The sequence below is a fragment of the Eurosta solidaginis genome, chromosome 3 (assembly GCF_040869045.1).
Source record: "Eurosta solidaginis isolate ZX-2024a chromosome 3, ASM4086904v1, whole genome shotgun sequence".
Taxonomy (NCBI): Eukaryota; Metazoa; Arthropoda; class Insecta; order Diptera; family Tephritidae; genus Eurosta; species Eurosta solidaginis.
In genome coordinates this window covers 280,828,547-280,850,276 of record NC_090321.1, presented here as the reverse complement: position 1 = coordinate 280,850,276, position 21,730 = coordinate 280,828,547, and the positions used below count along the sequence as shown (strand labels likewise).

General features: G+C 42.9%; 1 protein-coding gene across 1 annotated transcript in view; it reads right to left on the bottom strand.

The window, feature by feature from the left end:
- Positions 1-21,730, bottom strand: part of LOC137245659 (golgin subfamily A member 4-like) — a 37,541-nt gene that overhangs the window by 2,719 nt on the left and 13,092 nt on the right. The window contains exons 5-6 of the mRNA XM_067776689.1: positions 2,928-7,040; positions 1,076-1,147 (exon numbers count right to left, since the gene is read on the bottom strand). Coding sequence (XP_067632790.1) covers positions 1,076-1,147; positions 2,928-7,040 — 4,185 coding nt within the window. The remainder of the gene's footprint in view (positions 1-1,075; positions 1,148-2,927; positions 7,041-21,730) is intronic.

The window sequence follows — 21,730 nt, the reverse complement described above, 5'->3', positions numbered from 1 at the left end:
GCATGGATTCCCATGGGACAGTGTCCTGTCAAAACCCCAATGACAATTGATAGGTGAGCCTTAGTGAACCCAATTATTTCGGCATATCTCCTGCCATCCATTTCCGGCCAGAAAGATCTTGTTACCCTGTAAGAGGTGGTGTCCGCCCAACGTTTGCTGAGCTGACTCGAGGCCCATCTAAGCGAGGTCAGGCACACCCAGACCACCCTCGATTGCATTGTAGTTGAACTCAAGGCCTTCATAGCCGCTTGGCTATCACAGTCGATGTTGAATTCCCTAACCGTAGTAGCACTGGATAGCATTTCATCCACCGCATCCTTAATCCCAGCAACTTCCGCTTGGAAGACGCTGCAGTGATCAGCCAACTTAAACTTGCGGTTTACATTTAGCTCTTGACAAAAGACCCCCACATAACTTTCCGTGTTCGACTTCGACTCATCCGCGGACAAGTTAACCGGTCCCTTGCCCCAGATGAGTCCCCTTCCCCATTTCTCTCTCCGGGGAATGACTTGGGTGAAGGTTGCACAGGGAGAAGTTATCGGCATACAATATTCAGTCCTGTCAGGTATAAAGTCGAACCTGGTAAGAAGGCTAGAATGTTCGAAGTCAGAAAGCCCATAGCCCATATCACGAAGCCTGACCAATAACCGGGCCCCGGCAGCCTTTCCCGCAATATCTACTGGATGTATGTTCAGTATTTATAAAAAAATTAGATTACAGAGGCATTTTTAAACGGGCTCAACTTACATGAGATATAATGGGTTCCTTCACTAAATCATTTTAAAATAAAATAAACTTTATAAATCCGGGAAAAAATTACCGATTACAAAAGGATTGTATGTAGAGTGAGTTAAATCATAAGTTACAATAGGCTTGCCACTTCGATCGATTGAATACAACTTTGTTGGACAACTTCGTTGAATTTAATCAACTTTAACTGGGTTTGAACCGCTCCTAACACAGACAACGGCCGATTCGCGTTGCTTTTTCTAACATCTACATAGTAATGGGTTGCACATTGCCCAATTATTCTGCCTTATTATTTTAGTAAATTCAAAAAAGAGATCCCTCTCACCTGGAACATAATATTTCTTAGGTACTCAAATTCTGTGTTCGCTGTAATGCCTTCGTTGTGCTGCATTGACACCTAATTAAAGAAATGGAAAAGTAGAAATATATTCAATAATTAATAATTTGTGGCATAGAGAAAACAATATTTTTTTGGTAATAATTTACAACAAATGGTGGGATAGGTATCAAACGCGCCTTGACCTCGGCAACGATAATCTGAAATCCGAAATCCAGTGTGGGATCCCGCATTTTCGGCCTTCGGCCGCGCCTATAAAATATTACTCTGGCCGGCCCACGAATGGTGTGGAATCAAAATTAAATCCAGGCAAAATCTCTTTGTACACAACATTTTTTTCTGTTTAGAAAAAAATTAAAACAACCACATGAAAATCGCCAACTTCAACTGCAAATATCTCCGGGCAGAGATAACATTTTTCTTTTCCGCCTTCAGATTATTGTTGCCAAAGTCAAGCCCCCCGTCGTTTGACCCCCATCGCGACATTGGTCGAGTTTTGAGCGCGTATTACCACCTTTTCCACTTTAAGTTCAGAAGTTTACAATTCAAGTTCAGAAAATTGCAATTCAAGTTCAGAAATTCCAATTTAAATTCAGAAAAATACAATTCAAGTTCAGAATTTTCATTTCAAGTTCAGAAAATTACAATTCAAGTTCAGAAAAGTATAAGTCAAGTTCAGAAAATTACATTTCAAGTTCAGAAAACTACAGTTCGAATTCAGAAATTTATAAGTAGGGTGTTAATTTTCAAAAGTTATTTTAATTAATTAATTTTATACTTATATGTTACTTGCGGAAGTGTTGATGCTTCGTTGACCATGTTGCCAAAATGGTGGCTTGGGTATAGCGTACCCCAAGTTTTCTTCAAGGAGTGTACATCCCGAACCTTGAAATCAAATGGAGGGTAATTCTTTCCAACAAGTGCATGATGACGCTACGGCCAAGAAAGTATTTCCGTCGAAACAGCAGTGGAAGGGAGAGACCTCCACAGAGTTGCGAAGGTGGAGGAAGACTTGACCCTCATGGTGCTCCCAATCACCGTCAGTTATCGCGAAACAGGGAAAGCTGGCATGATTTGTTACGAAACTGCCAAAATCGCGATTAAGTGCCAATTCATGATGAATGATGATGATGGCGGATAAATTGAGATATTTTGAGATATGGCGCCAAGATCTATGCAGACAGTACCTATACGTTACTTCCGGGAGTGTGGACGTTCCGTTGATTGTTTAAGTGGTCATCACTGCTGTCATACTCAGTGCAGATCAATGGTTGTGACGCTAAGAATATAGATGGATGACATTGCAATTGCTTTTTATGAGCGAGAGTTTTTTTCTTCGCTATCTGGCAAAATTGATTTAAACGAGCTAAGATGTCCAATGTTTCCTTAAACATAGATACCATCTTACATACATTTATTTCCATTGGATGAAAAAAAAATACCCGACAAATTTTCTGAACTTGAATTGAAAATTCTGAACTTGAATTGCAATTTTCTGAATTTAAATTGTAATTTTCTGAACTTGAATTGGAAATTTCTGAACTTTAATTAGAAATTTCTGAATTTAAATTGGAATTTCTGAACGTGAATTGTAATTTTCTGAATTTGAATTGTAAATTGGAATTTCTGTACTTGAATTGTAATTTTCTGAACTTGAATTGAAAATTCAGAACTTGAATTGTAAATTTCTGAACATGAATTTTAAATTTCTGAATTTAAATTGGAAATTCTGAACTTGAATTGTAATTTTCTGAACTTAAACTGGAAAAGGTGTAGACCCCTGTTGTAAACTATTACCATATTTTTTAAGTACAACTCTATCTTTTTCTAGGCTACATACCAGTGTTTCGTCTAATTGCCGCGACAACTTTGCATTCTGCAGCTTCAAACGTTCATTGGACTGTTCCAATATCAAATAGTTTTCGCATTGTTGTTCCAGGAAAATATTTCGTTCGGATACGTCACGCACTTCATTCATGATTTCATGCAATTTTGCTGCAAGTTCAGCCTTTTCGTGTTGCAAACGTTCCTCATCTTTTACATCTATGGACGATTCTTTTGAAGACGTCGCTAGGTCTGTGTTCGTTGCTCTGTGTATGCTTGTATTCGAAGAATTTAAAGCAGCACGTAAACTCTCAACCTCTACTAACTTCTCAGCCATTTCCTTGGCATAACTTTGCATATCTTCAACTTCTTGATGCAACTCTGTAATCTCAGCTGTAGATTTATGCTTCAGATCCTCTAATTTACTTTGCAAGGTTTCATTTAGCCTGCGCAAATGCTTGGCATCATGAGCACCTATCGCCGCTGACAATTTTTGGCTCCCATCAGCAGTAGCTGCTTGCGCCAAAACAAATTGTTCTTGTAAGTTGCATTTTTCAGCCAATTCAGCACGTAACGTATCTAATTCCTGTTGCAATTTAGTACTTGCTTCGAGCTCTACCTTTGTTTTTTGCAACTCGGCACTTAAGGTTTCAATTTCCTTCATTTTAGTTGCTTTCTCAGCATCGTATAAGGATTTCATTTCATTGTATTCCAGTTTTTTATCCCGAAATTGCTGTTCGGTTTCGGTTAATTGGTGTTGTTTTTGCAGTAAATCACTTTGTAATGCATCGTTTTGTTCGGTAATATACTTAGTGTGAACCAACTGACGTTCCAATTCTGCGCGCTCACTTCTGAGCTTTTCACGAAGTGCCTCGCACTCTTTTTGCACGCTCTCTATGATTGCTTCTTTCTCTGCCAATTGAACATCAAATTTTGCGGTATTTTCACGCAAAACGTAAGTCTCACATTGCAGTGATTTTAGTTTTTCGCGTAAGTCTTGGCATTCTTTATGCTGTGTGTACGTTTTTGCACTCTGCGCTTCCAATTCGGTTTCAAGTTGCTTCACATTTTTATTCAAATATTCATTTTCGATTTGCAATTGCTCTAAAGAGGAAAGCTTTTCAGCATCCACTTTCCAATTTGCAAGCTCTTTTTGAAATCTTTCATTGTCGTCTCTCAATTGCTTTAATGCCGCTTCCAAGCTTTGTACTTGTAGTTCGTGTTTGTTTTGCAATGTATCCATCTTAACTTGTATGGCGTCATTGCTCTCATGCAAACGCTCTATATCGCTATGAGCTGTGCTTAACTTAGTCTCCAATTCGTGTACTTTTTTTGCCGCCACTTCGGCGGCTTTGGTTGCTTCGGCTCGTAAATAATTTTCAGTTTCTTGCAATTTTTGTATTTCGAGCTCAGCGGCTTGAAGTTGTTCACTCATAAAGTTTGCGCTCTCTAGTTGCTGCTTTAAAGCTTCCATTTCACATTCTTTAATTTTTTGCATTTCCGCCCTAAGTGTGCCAAGTTCAATTTCGTTTGCTTCTTTATCACGCAGAGACTCCTTCATTTCTGCTACTTGCTTTTCAAGTTTTTGGCAAGTTTCCTGGGTCTCCGTCGATTCTATGTTTAAACGACTCAATTCCTGTTTTAGTTCAGCAATTTGATCTTGCTGTAATATATTTTGTTTCTTCGTATATTCCAGTTCTACAGAACTAGCTTCCAATTCATTCACTCTCTCCTTCAGCTGCATATTATCTTTGTATGCTTTGTCTAAGTTTGATCTAACCTCTGCTTGCTTCTCCGCCAACTCTAACTCCAATTCCTCGATACGGGATTTTTGATTACGTACAAGTGTTTGTAATTTCCCTTCATCAGATTGCACTGCTCGTAGGTTATTCAATTCTGTACTCAGCACCTGATTTTCCCTATCCAAACGTTCTCTGGCCTTCGTCATCTCTTTCAATTCTTCTTCGAATGCTTCGGCATTCTTCTTTTCCTCCGCACATTTTTCTTCTGCTTGCTGTAATTGTTCGACGGTTTCCCGCAAACGTATTTCCAGCACCATCTTTCGTTCTTGCGTTTGATTGAGCTCTTCTTGTAAACATGCCTGTTCATCTTCTGTCTTTAGTTTCTTCTTTTCAAGTGCGTCATATTTATCTTGTAATGTACGATGATCATGATCCATAAGTTCCTGTGCATTGTGCATGCGCGAATTCTCATCCAAAACCTCTGACAATTTATCATTCAACTTCTGCATGGCAATCTCTTTCGTATCCAATTTTAAGCGCAGCTCATTTGCATTTGCTTCTACAATTTCCAATTGACGTACACGCTCCGTTAATTGTTTCTCAATGCGATTATTTTGTTCTTCAAGCAAGCAATTTCTCTCTGCTAATTGTGAATTTTCCGTTTCGATATTCTGCAACTTGGCCTCCAATTGTTGTAGCTTATTTTCGGAACTTTCCAGTTGCTCACGTAAAACTTGACCATCGTCGCTAATGTTTTGTAGATGCGTTTGTTCCATGCTCTCAATTAACTGTTCTAACTTAAATTTTTCTGCTTCCAACTGACTATGTGACTGCTTAACTGCACTCATTTCTTCTTGCATTTGTGTAATATCCTGCAGTATACTTTGTACTTGCGCCCTTAAGCGTGCCTTCTCAGCTTCGGCCTGCTCTTCGCGTGTACGTGTTTCTGTTTGCAATTTGCTAAGATGTTGTTCATGTTTATTGAGCTCTGCTCGGAGCATTTCTATTTCATCGCTTTGCTCTTGTATTTGATTATGTTGGCTATCAAACAGTTTCTTTTGTTTGCTCAACTTGTTTGTGTTTGTTTTTAGTTCTTTGTCTTTGTTGGCAATTTGATCTGTCAAAGCTTTCAACTTATCCGCGGTATCTTGTTTGGATTCTTGAAGTTTAACTTTAAGAGCAGCAATTGCTTCACCATCATTTTGAGCATTTCGTTCATTCGACAATTCTAGCTCTGTCTGCAATTGTTTTACCCTTTCTTTATGCATTTCACTTTCAGCTTTTATTTCTTGCAATGCCTTACTCAACTCTTCCTCTCGCGTTGACATATCTTTCCAACGCTCAGCATTAACTTTTTTTTCTTGCTGCATACGCTCTAACTGCTCTTTTTGTATGCTTAATGCTGCTTCAAATTCTTTCTGCTTTCCTTCACTTTTTTCAATCGCTGTTTTAAGATTATCATTTTCGTTTTTCGTACGATTCAATTCATTGTCGATTTCAGCTAAAGACACTTCGTTTTGTTGATAGCGCTGTATCATCTCACTTAGCTGTGCATTCCGCTGTCGTATTTCTTCATATTTCTGTTCGCTATCCTTGAGCGTTTTTGTTAGTTTCTCTTCGCCTGCTTTAAGTGTATTAATTTTTGCTGAGTGTTGCTCTTTCAATTGGCCTAGCATATGTTCTGCCGCTATGAGTTTAGCATCCGTTTCCTGTTTACTCAATTGTAAGCTCTTAAATTTTTCACGCAGCTCTTTGAGTTCCTCCGCCTGCCCGTTTAATTCAACATCTTCTTTTGTTGTCTCCTGCAAATCTTTTTGTAAAAAGGATATATTTTCTTTAAGTTTTTTAACTTCACTCTCTTTGCTTTCCAATTCCGAGTGTATGGCTTTCTTAGTTTGAGCTAAGAGTAATGCATTTTCTTCTTCCTGTTTACGTAACTGTTCTATAGTCTCGCCGGCATTTAACATATTTAACGTCAATTCTTCGATTTTACATTGACGCGCTTCTAACTCTGCTTTCAATTGTGTTATTTGAGGTAAACTATTTACCAAAGTTGTATTTTCGATATTATTTATGTTAATTTTGTCATTTGTATCTAGTTGCTGGTTAACTTGGTTCCTAATGCTCATGTTGTCATCCAGATCTATAAGTGAAGCTCCACCACTTGCCTCATCGATTAATGAGAGATTCGCCGCGGAGATATTGTCGGGATTTTCACCAATTAACTTTAACTTAGTTTGATATGCTTGCATTTTACATTGCATATCATCCATTTCCATGCGCAGCGCTTCCTCCAGATGTGCTTTTGCTTCCTGTTCTAAAGTACATTGTTCCCGCAATTCACTAATGCGCCGTATAGCCTTTTCTTGAGTTTCAACCAGTACGGACTAAATATTACAACAAAAAGAAAATAGATTTATGAATTTCCTGGGAATGGTTTCAGTGCACAGAAGTTAACGGACCATGTTAAAAGGAACTATCAGTGGCCTAAAAGTTTTGAAACATAAATTACTACGACCGCTTACTTTAAATAGTCAGATAAAACTGTTCGAAATTACACTTCATGTGTTGTTTTTGTAGCCAGATCCAATAGGTGCGACCACTCACAAATTGTCATCAATATTCTGTTGTTGTTGTTGTAGCGATAAGGTTGCTCCCCGTTGGCTTTGGGAGTGTTATCGATGTGATGGTCCTTTGCCGGATACAGATCCGGTACGCTCCGGTAACACAGCACCATTAAGGTGCTAGCCCGACCATCTCGGGAACGATTTATATGGCCACACTAAACCTTCAGACCATCCCTCCCTCCCCACCCCAAGTTCCATGAAGAGCTTAGGGTCGCCAGAGCCTCGTCTGTTAGTGAAACAGGATTCGCCGCGGATAGGTGAGGTTGACAATTGGGTTTGTAGAAGCTATATATTACGCTGGCAACCTGATGGGTTACGCTAATCAGCCCCTTGAATCTGGTATTTTAATCGCCTCTTACGACAGCCATGCCTACCGCGGGTATATTCTGACCCCCTAACTCGCTGGGGGCCATCAATATCCTTTTACGGAAGTCCAAGGAAACTTGCAGTTTCAACAGGGGTGGACCAGAGTGAGAGCGGTGTTAGAGGCCTTGGCTCCACGCTGCAATTAAAGAGATGGTTGGTGTCAAGTTGGGACACATTGCAAGCACGACATACATTATATACATATGTCGGGGTTGATTCTGGATATGTAAATTTTATGTATATGATTTGTAGTCTTCCCACTTTCCTTTTCCTAAATTTGGCTAATCGCTCAAGCGAATGGAGTATGTGTAGGTTGTCTTCTATTTGGTCCACCAAATCTCATCCCTGCTGTCCGGATGTAGATCAGAATGCCACAAATCATGGTGGCATTGAAATCGCCTAGAATAATGCGATTTTCACCAGTGAGTAGGGTGCGGTGTTATGGCAGTTTCCACTGGGGCAACAGGTGACAGGAGGGATGTAGATGTTGATAATTTCTAATTTTGCATCGACTGACCGGACAGATATGCATTGACGTTTCAGGACTCTGTCCCTACGGCCGTTAAATTGCACTGAGTAGTGAGTGATAAATGCGAGTCCGCATCCATTTCCGCTCTCGCTATATTTTCTGTGGACGTTGTACCAAGAGCAGGTCTGCAAAGCAGATCTCGCCGTGAGTTTGGTCTTTCAGACTACGGGACGCCCTTGGGCGTGAACAGCAAAGAGCCACAAACGATTTATAAAAGTTACGAGGACGTCGGGTTTTGGGGTCTAGCCCAGAACATCCTGTCCGATGCAACCATCCCTTGCACGTGACACACTGACAAGAGTGTGACCGTCCTAAAAATATTCTTTTCCGGCAAACGCAGCAAAACCAAATTAAATGGGGTTACACTGAAATGACAGCCCTTGGTGGAAAAATCCCGAGTCGCTCCGCTACCTAGAACCGGCTGTCTTGGGAAGCGCCACCTGAGATATTATGGGGGATGGTGTTAAAGTTACATTGTTTAGAAAAAGACATGTAAAAAATTCTCAAAAATCATACACATACACTCCTTTCTGTATTTTACCATTGTTGAAAAATTATGAATTTAAATACTATTGCAAAAAGGGGACATTTTATGCCCCATTCTCATGTTCCTGGAGCTAAGGGCGGTCGATTTGACATCTGTCAAAACATCCACCTTCTACCATTACATTTTGAACTGAAATTGTTCAACTCGTGATGAAATTAATATTCAGGTGTTCTTATCTCGTCGACGTTTTTCCTTATTCTGACAAATTCGGCATGCATATTCTAGAGGGTTGTGTATAATACTGTGACGAATATTACCATTTCTAAGTTGTTACTAAGTAAATGCACAACAACAAAAACATAAAAACATTAAAGCAAGCTACATAAACACATTAATCATCATTTACCCACATACATATAAGGCAACGAAAAGATAACTTACACACAGATATAGTCATCAGTTGAAGTAGTACTCACATATACATACGCATATGGCTATGCGAGAGGATATAAACTACAAATACACACGCATATAGCTGGTAACCAAGTAGAAAATTCTAGAAGAAATGTCTAGACATTTGGGCAGAGAGTATAAAAGCAGCACAATCTGAGTAGTCAATAATCAGTTTGTTTTAAACACACAATTAGTTGTGAAGTATAAGTGTTATTGTGTAGTTTAATAAAGACCATTTTGCATTACTGAATATTGGAGTTATTTATTCGACAATTTAGCGATTCGAACGTTTGCAGAAGGTTGGAAATAAGCGGAGTTTCCCTAAATTCGTTACAATAGCAGAATTTACTATACGTTTAGCCACATAGAACACCGCATAAGCCCCTACCAGAATTTTTTAGATAAAACGATTATCGTAACTTTGTGTTCTCCAAAAGAATATAAACAATTTTGCAGAAAACTAATTTTTTTAAGGAAATTTGTACGAAAAATGAAACAATCAAAATTTATTACTAAAGTAACACACGTAAACACTGGCAAATAGAGCTGCCGAAGTGAAGTTATGTTGTTGACATCACCTTTATTATTGCATTATGGTTCAACTCACCGAAATCAGTAAATCGAAAATTAAATTCCGTTCTAGTATTTTCGTCTGAGCGGACGTGTAGTGCCATCCTCGGTTAAAATTTAAAATAGGCCTCAAGGTTGGCTTCTGTGCTCCCTTCTGGTGTTTTGGCGGAGTTGGGGCGGTATTTTTTTGCACTCCTAACAGGAATCAGTGAGATTTAAAAACTGGCGTGGAGCCATTTGAAAATCAAACTCGTTTTATATACTTAACGGAACGTAACGAGACATTGAAAAACACATGGCAACAAGCTACATATTGATATCTCGTAATTGTAACGCGAACTAACGGAAAAAATTCACGGCGTATAAAATATTGCATATATATTTTACGCTATAAAAGCAGCTCGTTTTATATACTCTGCAAGTCTCATTGCATACATCATAATAACTACAACATATTGAAAACTTATCTAATTTCAACTTGATATAACCTGGCAAATAGAGATTCAAAATCCTTGCCATATTTTTATTATTTTTAAATAAATATTACAAAAAGACCAAAATTAAAATACTTAATGCAAGCGGCTACACATGGTTCTGGCGTCTTTGGTATTTCCGTTGTGTACTGGTGGAGCTCAACGTTCTTCAATACAACACTGGAATTTAATCCACTAATTCAACACCATTTACGATTGATAATAACTTGGAACTGGGACTACTATATATAGAGACATCCACGTAACCAAATCAAAAAAAAAAAAAAAAAAAAAAAAAAAAACAAACCAAAGGTTAAAAGAGGAATTATCCAATGTAGTCGTCGTAGGGATAGCAGCAAATTTTTGTATTTCAATGACAAGCGGTATGTGATGTCTATCGGATGCACACACAGACAGAGTACTCCCCGAGAGATCAAATATTAAGTTCTCATCGACTAACACAAGATCAAGTAACCTCGCAAGAATATTAAATAAATTATTGATTTGAATGAAATAACAACTTAAAATATTTTCCATAAGGTTATTTTCATAAGAACGAACATAAGTAGGTGTTAGAATACCATTATTTTGATAGTCTGCCCATACAATATCAAACAGATTGAAATCTCCCAGTGTACAAAAATGATCATCAGTATGACTCTCACATAGATTGACGATAATCTCGACATGAGCACAGTATAAGAAATCACCACTGTTCCACGGTTGTTGTTGTTTTAGCAGTGCTTCGCCCCATCCAATAGGTGCGACCGATCACAAATCGTCATCAATATCCTCTAACGGAAGTCCAAGGAAACTTGCTGTTCCAACAGGGGTAGACCGTAATCAGAGGGGTGTTAGAGGCGTTGGTTCCACAATACAGTTAAAGAGATGGTTGGTGTCATGTGGGGACACATTACCAGCAGGACATATATTTTGTATGTCGGGGTTGATTCTGGATAGGTAAGAGTTTAACCTGTTACAGTACCCAGATCGAAGTTGAGCTAGAGTGACGCGCGTTTCCCTAGGGAGAGTGCGTTCCTCCTCTGCTAGTTTTGGGTATTGTTGTTTGAGTACAGGATTTACCGGGCAATTCCTGGCAGTCCGACGCCTGTTTGTGAATTTCACTGAGGACCTGCTTGTAATTTTTTAGCTGTGTTGTCAGGTGCCGTATTTCCTCATAAGGCTTACGGAGATGACTCTCAACCTTCTACTCGCGCCAATTATTGTAACATCTATTCTCGCGCACGGTCTCGCAGACCGATATTCATACCCCCTACAATATAGTTTTTTACATACTTTTTTTTTAAATATTATAATTATTTTAAAATTTAGGGCATAATGAAACAAAATAGTGTGCATAGTACTTCATTTATATATTCTTTTACAGACTTTCAATCTATCACAAATCAGTCTTAAAATTTTTTTTTTTAACATTAAATCAATGGCACAGAAACTAAGTCTCCATAAACCAAATGTATTCCAAGAATGTTGTATTCAAATACAAGTAATTGTAGGTAATGAAATCCGAGTATAAATGATATAATCTCTCCAACAGAAAACGTATATCTCTTAACATCAAAAAAAAAAAGAGATTGGTGGTATCGGAATAAAACAAATCAAACAATTGAAATGTAAAACAATAGCAAAAGTTAAATAAGTGGCTGCTTAAAAAGAATACAAAATTTTTAAATAATTAAATGACGAATATTAAAATTTAATAGAAGATACTTCATAACAAGTAAGGAAGGCTAAGTTTGGGTGTAACCGAACATTACATACTCAGTTGAGAGCTTTGGAGACAAAATAAGGGAAAATCACCATTTAGCAAAATGAACCTAGGGTAACCCTGGAATGTGTTTGTATGACATGTGTATCAAATGAAAGGTGTTAATGATTATTTAAAACGTAGGGCATTAGTTCTATAGGTGGATGCCTTTTCAAGATATGGCAATAAGGGTGGAGCAGGGGTGACTCTAGAATGTGTTTGTACGATATGGGTATAAAATTAAAAGTATTAATGAGGGTTTTAAAATGGAGTAGCCCTTAGTTGTATATGTGAAGGCGTTTTCGAGATATCGACCAAAATGTGGACCAGGGTGACCCAGAACATCTTCTGTCGGGTACCGCTAATTTATTTATATATGTCATACCACGAACAGTATTCCTGCCAAGATTCCAAGGGCTTTTGATTTCGCCCTGCAGAACTTTTTCATTTTCTTCTACTTAATATGGTAGGTGTCAAACCAATTTTACAAAGTTTTTCTAAAGTTATTATTTGCGTCAACAAACCAATCCAATTACCATGTTTCATCTCTTTTTTCATATTTGGTACAGAATTATGGCATTTTTTCATTTTTCGTAATTTTCGATATCGGAAAAGTGGGCGTAGTCATAGTCGGATTTCGGCCATATTTTATACCAATACAAAGTGAGTTCAGGTAATTGCGTGAACTAAGATTAGTTAAGATATATCGTTTGTTGCTCAAGTTATCGTGTTAACGGCCGAGCGGAAGGACAGACGGTCGACTGTGTATAAAAACTGGGCGTTGCTTCAACCGATTTTTTTTTTTAAAGTGGGCGTGTTCGTCATCCGATTTTGCTAATAATAGGAGTAACGTGCCTGCCAAACTTCATCATGATATCTTCAACGACTGCGAAATTACAGCTTGCAAAACTTTTAAATTACCTTCTTTTAAAAGTGGGCGGTGCCACGCCCATTGTCCAAAAGTTTACTAATTTTCTATTTTGCGTCATAAGGGCAATGCACCTACTAAGTTTTATCGCTTTATCCGTCTTTGGTAATGAATTATCGCACTTTTTCGGTTTTTCGAAATTTTCGATATCGAAAAAGTCGGTTGTAGTCCGATTTCTTTCATTTTAAATAGCGATCTGAGATGAGCGCCCAGGAACCTACATACCAAATTTCATCAAGATACCTCAAAATTTACTCAAGTTACCGTGTTTACAGACGGACGGACGGACATGGCTAAATGCATTTCTTTTTTCACCCAGATCATTTTGATATATATAAGTCTATATCTATCTCGATTAGTTTATGCCGTTACGGATTACCGTTATGCGAACAAATTTAATATACTCTGTGAGCTCTGCTCAGCTGAGTATAAAAACGTAAAAGCTGAGTGATCTTGATAATGTCTTTAGATTGAAATATATATTTAAAATCAATATCATTAGTGAAAATTTTAAAATTAGCTCTTAACTGAGAATAATTACTGCAATAAAAAGTTCTATGAATATAATTGTTAATTTCCCCACAACTGCACAGTGATGAATTGTACACCTTAATTTTGTGTAAATAAGCCTTGTCATAAGTATGACCCGTCAATATTCGATTAAGCCTTTTAATGTCAGTTGTAGAAAAACATAGATTTTTACACCATAGAGAATTATTCCACTCAGGAAAAAGTGACGCAAAAAGATTTGGATGATCAATTGAATAATCAATAAAACTAGAATACCATTATAAATATCTCTTCTAATTAAATTTTGAGCTTCCTTAAAAGTAAGACTAACATTTCTAGTTGGTCCATCAATAATGGCTTTTTTAGCTAATTCATCAGCCTTCTCAATACCTACTATACTGCTATGACTAGGCGTCCAAACAATATCACAACTTGTAGTATATGTAATGTATTGTAAATTACGATTAGCATATTCTATTACGATTCGTAATAGAATATGCTATTGTGAACAATGCTATTATTGTGAACAACAAAAAATGAAGATTGAATACACACCGAATAAAGAATCAATTGACCCATAGCAACCGACGCAGAAGGTTTTATTACTAAAAACTATTAAAAGTATGATCCCTAACCAAATCATGAATTTTACAAGCTACACTATTTAGAGTATTTTTATTACTAAGAGACAAACAAGAAGACTGTCTGTAAAAATAATCAAACAAGAAATATTATTATTTATTGCAAATAATAGCTATCATCCAGTGGCAAAGAGCCTGAGCCAGATAAATAATTTTGCATGTAAATGCAACAACAACGATTTGAGCCAGATAAATCCAGACAGAAGTCTGGTTCAATTTGTGAGCCAAATAATTTGTTAATTACTTGTCTTTAGTTTGGCAACGTTGCCTTTAATAAACCTACTTTTTCAAAAATAGATGTCACTGCTTAGCCTTTCACCGTATGAGTTAAATGAAAAACAGCGGCGACATCTGCCTATCACATTTCACGTGTGCGAATATATCACATCTGCTTCTCAAGTTAATCCAGAGCATTCCCGTGAGAATTTAGCATGAGCCGGTCCTGTAAAACTCACTGGATGACGGCAAATGGCTTCCTTAATGGCCAGAATTTCACCAAATGAAGATGAAGATTTAAAAGGTTGTAACGTAGCGTTACAATAAACCACTTGTACTTATGCTTGTATAGCATAGTCAACAACCACTAATAGCAAACCAATGAAAAAGCACAATAATGGTGCGTTGACTTCTCAACCAGTTTCTATAGCATAGCCAAAAACCACTTGTATAGCATAGTCAACAACCACTGATAGCAAACGAATGAAAAAGCACAATAATGGTGCGTTGACTTCTCAACCAGTTTGCGGCACCACCCATATAAACATTGAATTTGCATTTTTGCAATTCAGTCCTCGCAGGTGAGCCAGCGGGAGTGGTTGTCTTTTTAAAGACAAAATTGCCACTCCGGCTAGCTAGCCGAGTGGAAGGGGGCGCTGTCATGGCGCGGGTCACCCTCCACCAGAGTTGGACGACGCGAGTGGTGTCTTCGGACTATCCTTCCCTCCGTCGCCCACCCTGGTGTTGAGCGGCCCGCTGCCTTAATGACCAAATAACCCCCCTCCCCCGCGGCTCGGACTGAGCGGAAGGGGCGCTGTCATGGCGCGAGTCACCCTTCACCTGGGCTGGACGACGCGAGTGGTGTCTTCGGACTATCCTTCCCTCCGTCGCCCACCCTGGTGTTGAGCGGCCCGCTGCCTTAATGACCAAATAACCCCCTCCCCCCTCAGCTCTGATTTTAGTAGGCTGGCCGGAGCGGAGGAACCACTCCCTCTAGTTAGCTGGGGAGAAGAGGGTGCGGCCGTGGCGCGAGTCACCCCTGCTGCACCAGGATGATGCGAGTGGTGTCTTCGGACTACCCTTCCCTCCGTCGTCCTGGTCTGGTAAGGAATGACTCGCCGCCCGAACGACCGCACGACCCCCTCTCCGCAGCTCTGGTTTCGGCCGTGAGCCGATGCGTGCGCACAAGGGGCTACCGCTGTGCCGTTAAAGTGCACTTCCCCTCCGCCACGGGTCGACCCACGGCGCCTCGGCTGGTACAACCCCACCCCCCTTACGCACCTTCTACTAGTGTGCAAGTAGGGAGGCGGGGGTGTCCAGCGGTGAAACCAGCACTAACCCGAGTCCTCGCAGTTTCTCCCGCAGGTGACTGACCCCGCCGATTACCGAGCCTGCCGAAGACGTTCGATCAACCCGATCCTGCCGAAGCCGACCGACCAATACAAGTCCGCTGGTACGTCCATCCTACCCCGCCCGGAACACGCTGCCGCTGTCCAGGTAAACCCCGTCGCCAGCCCATCTCCCCTCTCACCACGGCCCTGGTGCGCGCTCCGTAGCCCACCGCCGCATCGTCGCCCCTCTGGTGCCGCCGCTGCTACGACGACCGTTGGCCGTTCGCCATCCTACCGCCGTTAAGCCGCTGCTACGACGTCCGTTGGCCGTCCGACATCCTACCGCCGTTAGGCCGCTGCATCCGTCACGCCGCTGCTACGACGTCTGTTGGCCGTCCGACATCCTACCGCCGTTAGGCCGCTGCATCCGTCACGCCGCTGCTACGATGACCGTTGGCCGTTCGCCACCCTACCGCCGTTAAGCCGCTGCATCCGTCACGCCGCTGCTACGACGTCCGTTGGCCGTCCGCCATCCTACCGCCGTTAAGCCGCTGCATCCGTCCCGCCACTGCGACGACGACCGTTGGCCGCTTGCCATCCTACCGCAGTTAAGCCGTTGCTTCTATCCCGCCGCTGCTTCCGTACCGCCGTACCAGTCCGTCCGTTACCCGACCGTTCAGCCGCCCTACCGAGCCTCCGTTAGTCGACGCTCCGCCCCCCTCGCCATCTTGCGACGGAAAGCTGCTGTCCGCCTAATATCTCCAGCCGTGTGTGCGTGTGTTCGTAACACATAAATATTGTGTATTTATTCAGTAGGGGTTTGTGGGACCTTTACTCGACTCTGGATTGACTGAGCGTTACCCCAGCCTTAGACAAAACCCACCTCATAAATGGCGCCCGAGCAGGGACCCTCCTCCGCAGATGACCGTGGAAAAACAACTGCAACCACCACCAACACTGCCGGGGCGGGTTCAACGAACACATCGCTAGAAACAACACACACACAGGCTCCTGAAGGCACGCTGCTGAACACCGACTTGCCCAATTGGATCTACCTACTTAGGAAGGAGAAGCTGATCGAGGAGTGTAAGGAACACCGAATCGACGTGGAAGGCCAAACCGTAGCCGAGCTGCGTCGCGCACTGAGTACTTACGTGCGAGCGAAACGCGCCAGGAAATCCAGTGAAGACCTGTTGAAAGAGCTGGAACGAGAAGTGAACGAGGAAGAGGGGAAGTTCGCTACGCTACCCCAGCCAACAACAAATCCGATCCCTACAATCCAGATCAACAGCCCACAGCCGCACGGAGGAAAGGGAGAGAACGCACTACCGAAACGAGACGAAATGAGCGACGGTGAACTTATGAATACCGTTCGCCGCTGGGACTTGCACTTTTCGGGGGAGGAGTCACTGCACGAATTTCTTGAGAGGATAGAGGAGCTTGCCGAATGCTACCGCATCCCCGTCGACCGACTCCTCCCAACACTGCCGGAGCTTCTACGTGGGAAGGCACTGCAATGGTACCGCGTTCGTAAGCAACACATACACCGTTGGAGCGATCTGCGGAGGGAGGTGCAAAATTTTTTTCTACCTAAGCGACACATACGACATTTGGAAGAGGCCATCCGACAACGCAAACAGCAAGGCCGAGAGAAGGCCAAGGACTACATCCTCGCACTGGAAACGCTGATCCGCCAACACCCGACGATGTGCGAAGAGAATCACCTCGAACGGATCTATGATGGTCTACGCGTGGAATACCGCCTTTTCGTCAAACGCAGCATAGTTTAGGACGATCGAGGAGCTCCTGGAGCTAACGGAAGAGTATGAGCTGTTAAGAGGCGAGGAAGCGAAACAGGGAAAATGGTGGCCCACAGCCTATACCACCTACCCATGGAATACGACAGCAAAGAGTGCTGTTGGCGCTGCAAGGAACGTGGACACCACCGCTTCCAATGTAAGGGCCCCTGGAGGAAGTTCTGCTCCCGGTGTGGCCAAGACAACATCCTCTCCAGGGACTGCCCATGCCCTCCGACTAGCCCAATTACCGAGAACGCATCCCGAACGCCGTCCAACGCTATTAAAGGAAGCCGCCAAGCACCGTACGTCCGACCAGAGAAGCCGAGGGAACCACCCGCCAGCAAATCAACCGCAAAAACACAAGTAGATGGGCGATTATATATACCAGTGGTCATCGAGGACATGAGCGTGCGCGCACTAGTGGACACCGGCGCTACCCTATCCTATGTAGATGACACCGTACGGAAACACCTAGAAAAGAACAACATCAAGGCACGCCCCAACAAGCGAAGTATCCAGCTGGCAGACCAAACGTGCGTCTTTACCTCAAATTCCTACCCGGCAAGGATTGTGTATCAAGGACGAGCCACAGACGCGATGCTGTCCGTTATCCCAAACTTGGCCGAACAGGTAATCCTCGGAATGGACTTCCTAAGAAAGAGGGGAATCATCCTCACGCTGGATGGCCAGCCGCTAGAGGCCACCGTGACCAAGAGAGCACCCGAACTGGATACGCTATGTGCATTGACGAGCCGAGAACACCTGAGCGACGAACAAAACACGGAACTGGGAAACTTCCTGGCGCATCACCAAAAGCGGTTTGGCGAAATCATCGGACCGAGCACTGCAGCCGAGCATACGATTCGTCTCAAACACAACCGACCGCTGAAGCAACGATACTACCCCCGCAACCCGGCCATGCAACAAGTAATCAACGAAGAGGTAGACGAGTTATTAGCCGGAGGAAGAATAGAACCATCACGAAGCGCGTACAGCTCGCCAATCGTGCTAGTCCGCAAAAAACAGGGCACGTGGAGGATGTGCATAGATTACCGTCAGCTCAACGCCGCCAGCGAACCAGACGCTTACCCGTTGCCGCAAATTGGAGCCATTCTCGACCAGCTGAAAGAGGCGAAATTCATCTCGACCATTGACTTGAAGAACGGCTACTGGCAAATCCCGCTCGCCAGAGCATCCCGACCATACACCGCATTTACAGTTCCTGGCAGAGGGTTGTTCCAGTGGAAAGTCATGCCATTTGGCCTACACTCTGCTCCGGCTACCTTTCAACGCGCTCTGGATTCGATACTTGGGCCCGAACTCCAACCAAAAGTTTTCGCCTACCTGGACGATATCATCGTATTGGGAGATACCTTCGAAGAACACTTGGCGATCTTGAGGGAAGTGTTCGAGCGCCTACAAAGACACAGGATGCAAGTAAACTTCGAAAAGTGCAGCTTCGTCCAGCAACAACTCCATTACCTAGGACACGTCATCAGTTCGAAAGGAATTCACACCGATCCAGCAAAAGTATCCGCTGTACAAGAGATGCCCGCACCGAAAACGCTCAAAGAGCTCCGCCGTTTTCTTGGACTCGCGTCGTGGTACCGCCGCTTCGTGGCCGACTTCTCTACGCTCGCCGCGCCGCTTAACCAACTGCTGAAAAAGGGACAAGTCTGGAAATGGGAGGCGCAACAAAATCACGCTTTCAAAGCACTCAAGGATAAGCTTTCCAGCGCGCCAATACTTTGTTGTCCGGACTTCTCTCGACCGTTTTTTCTCCAGACCGACGCGAGCGGAGAGGGCCTGGGCGTCGTGCTCTATCAACGCCATTCCGACCACGAGAACGTAGTAGCTTACGCCAGCCGAAGCCTAACCCAGCTGGAAAAGCGATACTCGGCCACCGAACAGGAATGCCTAGCCGTGCTATGGGGTATCCGTAAGATGAGACCGTACCTGGAGGGGTATCACTTCACCGTCATCACCGACCACCACTCACTAAAATGGCTGCACTCGCTCCAGAACCCCTCTGGACGTCTGGCAAGATGGGCACTGGAATTGCAACAATATAATTTCGAGATAGAATACCGAAAAGGAGCACAGAACGTGGTAGCCGACGCACTCTCCCGCTGCCCGCTACAACACGCCGATGACGACATTTTGTACACCATAACCAACGGAACAAACGACTGGCACGAGAGGAAAGCAAGACAGGTGCGGGAAAAACCTCAAGCACATCCAGATTACCAGATCGTCGATAACCGACTCTTCCGCCACATTTCCCCGAGAAATCAATTCTCGCGGTCACCGCAATGGAAGCTGTGCATCCCAGCCGACCGACGAAAGGACGTACTACAAGAAGTCCATGACGCCGCCGCCGCCGGACATCTCGGGGTGAAGAAGACGCTTAAGAGAGCACAACAGAACTATTACTGGCCCGGGATGTTCCGCGATGTTCTCAAACACGTACGGAAGTGTATCAGATGCGCAGAATACAAAGGCGAGCAAAGACGCCCAGCAGGATTGATGGCAACCATGCAATCATCACGGCCGTGGGAAATAGTAACCGCTGACTTCGTGGGACCACTGCCCCGTTCCAAGCAAGGAAATACTTGTCTCCTCGTCATGGTGGATAAATTCTCCAAGTGGGTGGAGTTGATCCCAGTGCGCCAAGCGACAACGTCAAGCGTAATCAAAGCACTCCAAGAAAGAGTCATATACCGATTTGGCTGCCCGAAAACCTTCCTCACCGACAATGGTAAACAATTCGTCGGGAAGGCATTAGCAGCGTTTTTGAACGACCACCGCATCGATCACAAGTTTACGGCAGCTTACGCCCCGCACGAAAACCCCACCGAGCGAACAAACCGAGTCGTGAAAACCATGATAGCTCAGCGATGCAAGACGACCACCGCACCTGGGACCAGGAGATTCCGCAAATAGCATTCGCGATAAACACGGCTAGCCACGAGTCGACAACAGCATCAGCAGCAGAAATCAACTTCGGTAGAGACCTTACAGCACCGCAGCAAGTGCGCACGGAGGGAGCAGTACCAGCAGAGCCACCAACCGTACCACCGTCCATCACCAAGTTATGGGATAAAAGGGCACCTAGCCAAAGCTTCAAAGCAACAGAAAAAACACTACGACTTACGCAGACGGCAATGGAAGCCACGCATAGGCGAGCAGGTGATGAAAAGGGACCACCCACTCTCATCCGCGGCCGACAAATTCGCCCAGAAGTTAGCACCAAAATTTTCCGGCCCATATTTGGTGATGGAATATGTTTCCACGAACACGGTGAAAGTAGGCCACCCGGGGCAAACAAAGCAGCAACACGCGCACTTGCAAGATTTAAAGCCGTACAAATTCTAAACAACCCTCGTTTTGCTCACTCATTGCAGGAACCAACCGTCCAACAATGAGTCGAAAACAGCGGCAACCCACACCACCGGACTCACCGAAACCGATACGCCCGTGGCGCCCGCCGTTTGAGGCAACAGTGTGGCCGGCAAACAAACCGAAGATTCAGAGAATCCAAATTTTTCATGGGCCACCAATAGAGCAACTAATGGCCATAAAAGAAGACCCACAACCAGAGCCACAGGGACGGCGCACCGAATACATCGAAACAAAGAAAACGTCATGCGAAGAGGGGCACCCCGATCCCGAACAATTTTTCGGGGAACTAAAACTAAAACGCCCGACAAAACTGAGCAAAAAGTGCTGGAAATTCTATTATAAGAACCAGCGCGTCAAGGTGAAGATGATGGGCGAGAACCGGGCGAAAGTCTCGCTGATGGGAATCAACCGAATGGTACAAGTCGAATGAGACAGCAAGAGAAGAGGCCGCCGCATTTCTTTTTTATATTTTTATATTTTCATACCTTTTACAAAAACTTGTTAGATTTAAGTCAGAAATGAATTGTAAATTATTTTCACAAAAAAAAAAAAAAAAAAAAAAAAAAAAAAAAAAATACATACATATCTACATAACATTAAAAGGGGAACAAGAGAAGTACGACAACGGACACAGTTTAGTACGACTCCACCCCCGACAAAAAAAAAAAAAAAAAAAAAAAAAAAAACAACAACAAAACAGTGGAACATTTTTTTTTGAACAATTACAATAACATTAACTCTGTTAGATATAAGTGGAATGACTCTGTATATTTTTGGAAAAAAAATTTTTTTTTAAATAAAGTGCTTCGCCCACATGCACACCGGCACAAGACCTAGGCCATGCCTGGAGATCCATCTTTCCCCACCGCAGCTTTCCGTCAACCGAAGTGGGAGGGGGACTGTAACGTAGCGTTACAATAAACCACTTGTACTTATGCTTGTATAGCATAGTCAACAACCACTAATAGCAAACCAATGAA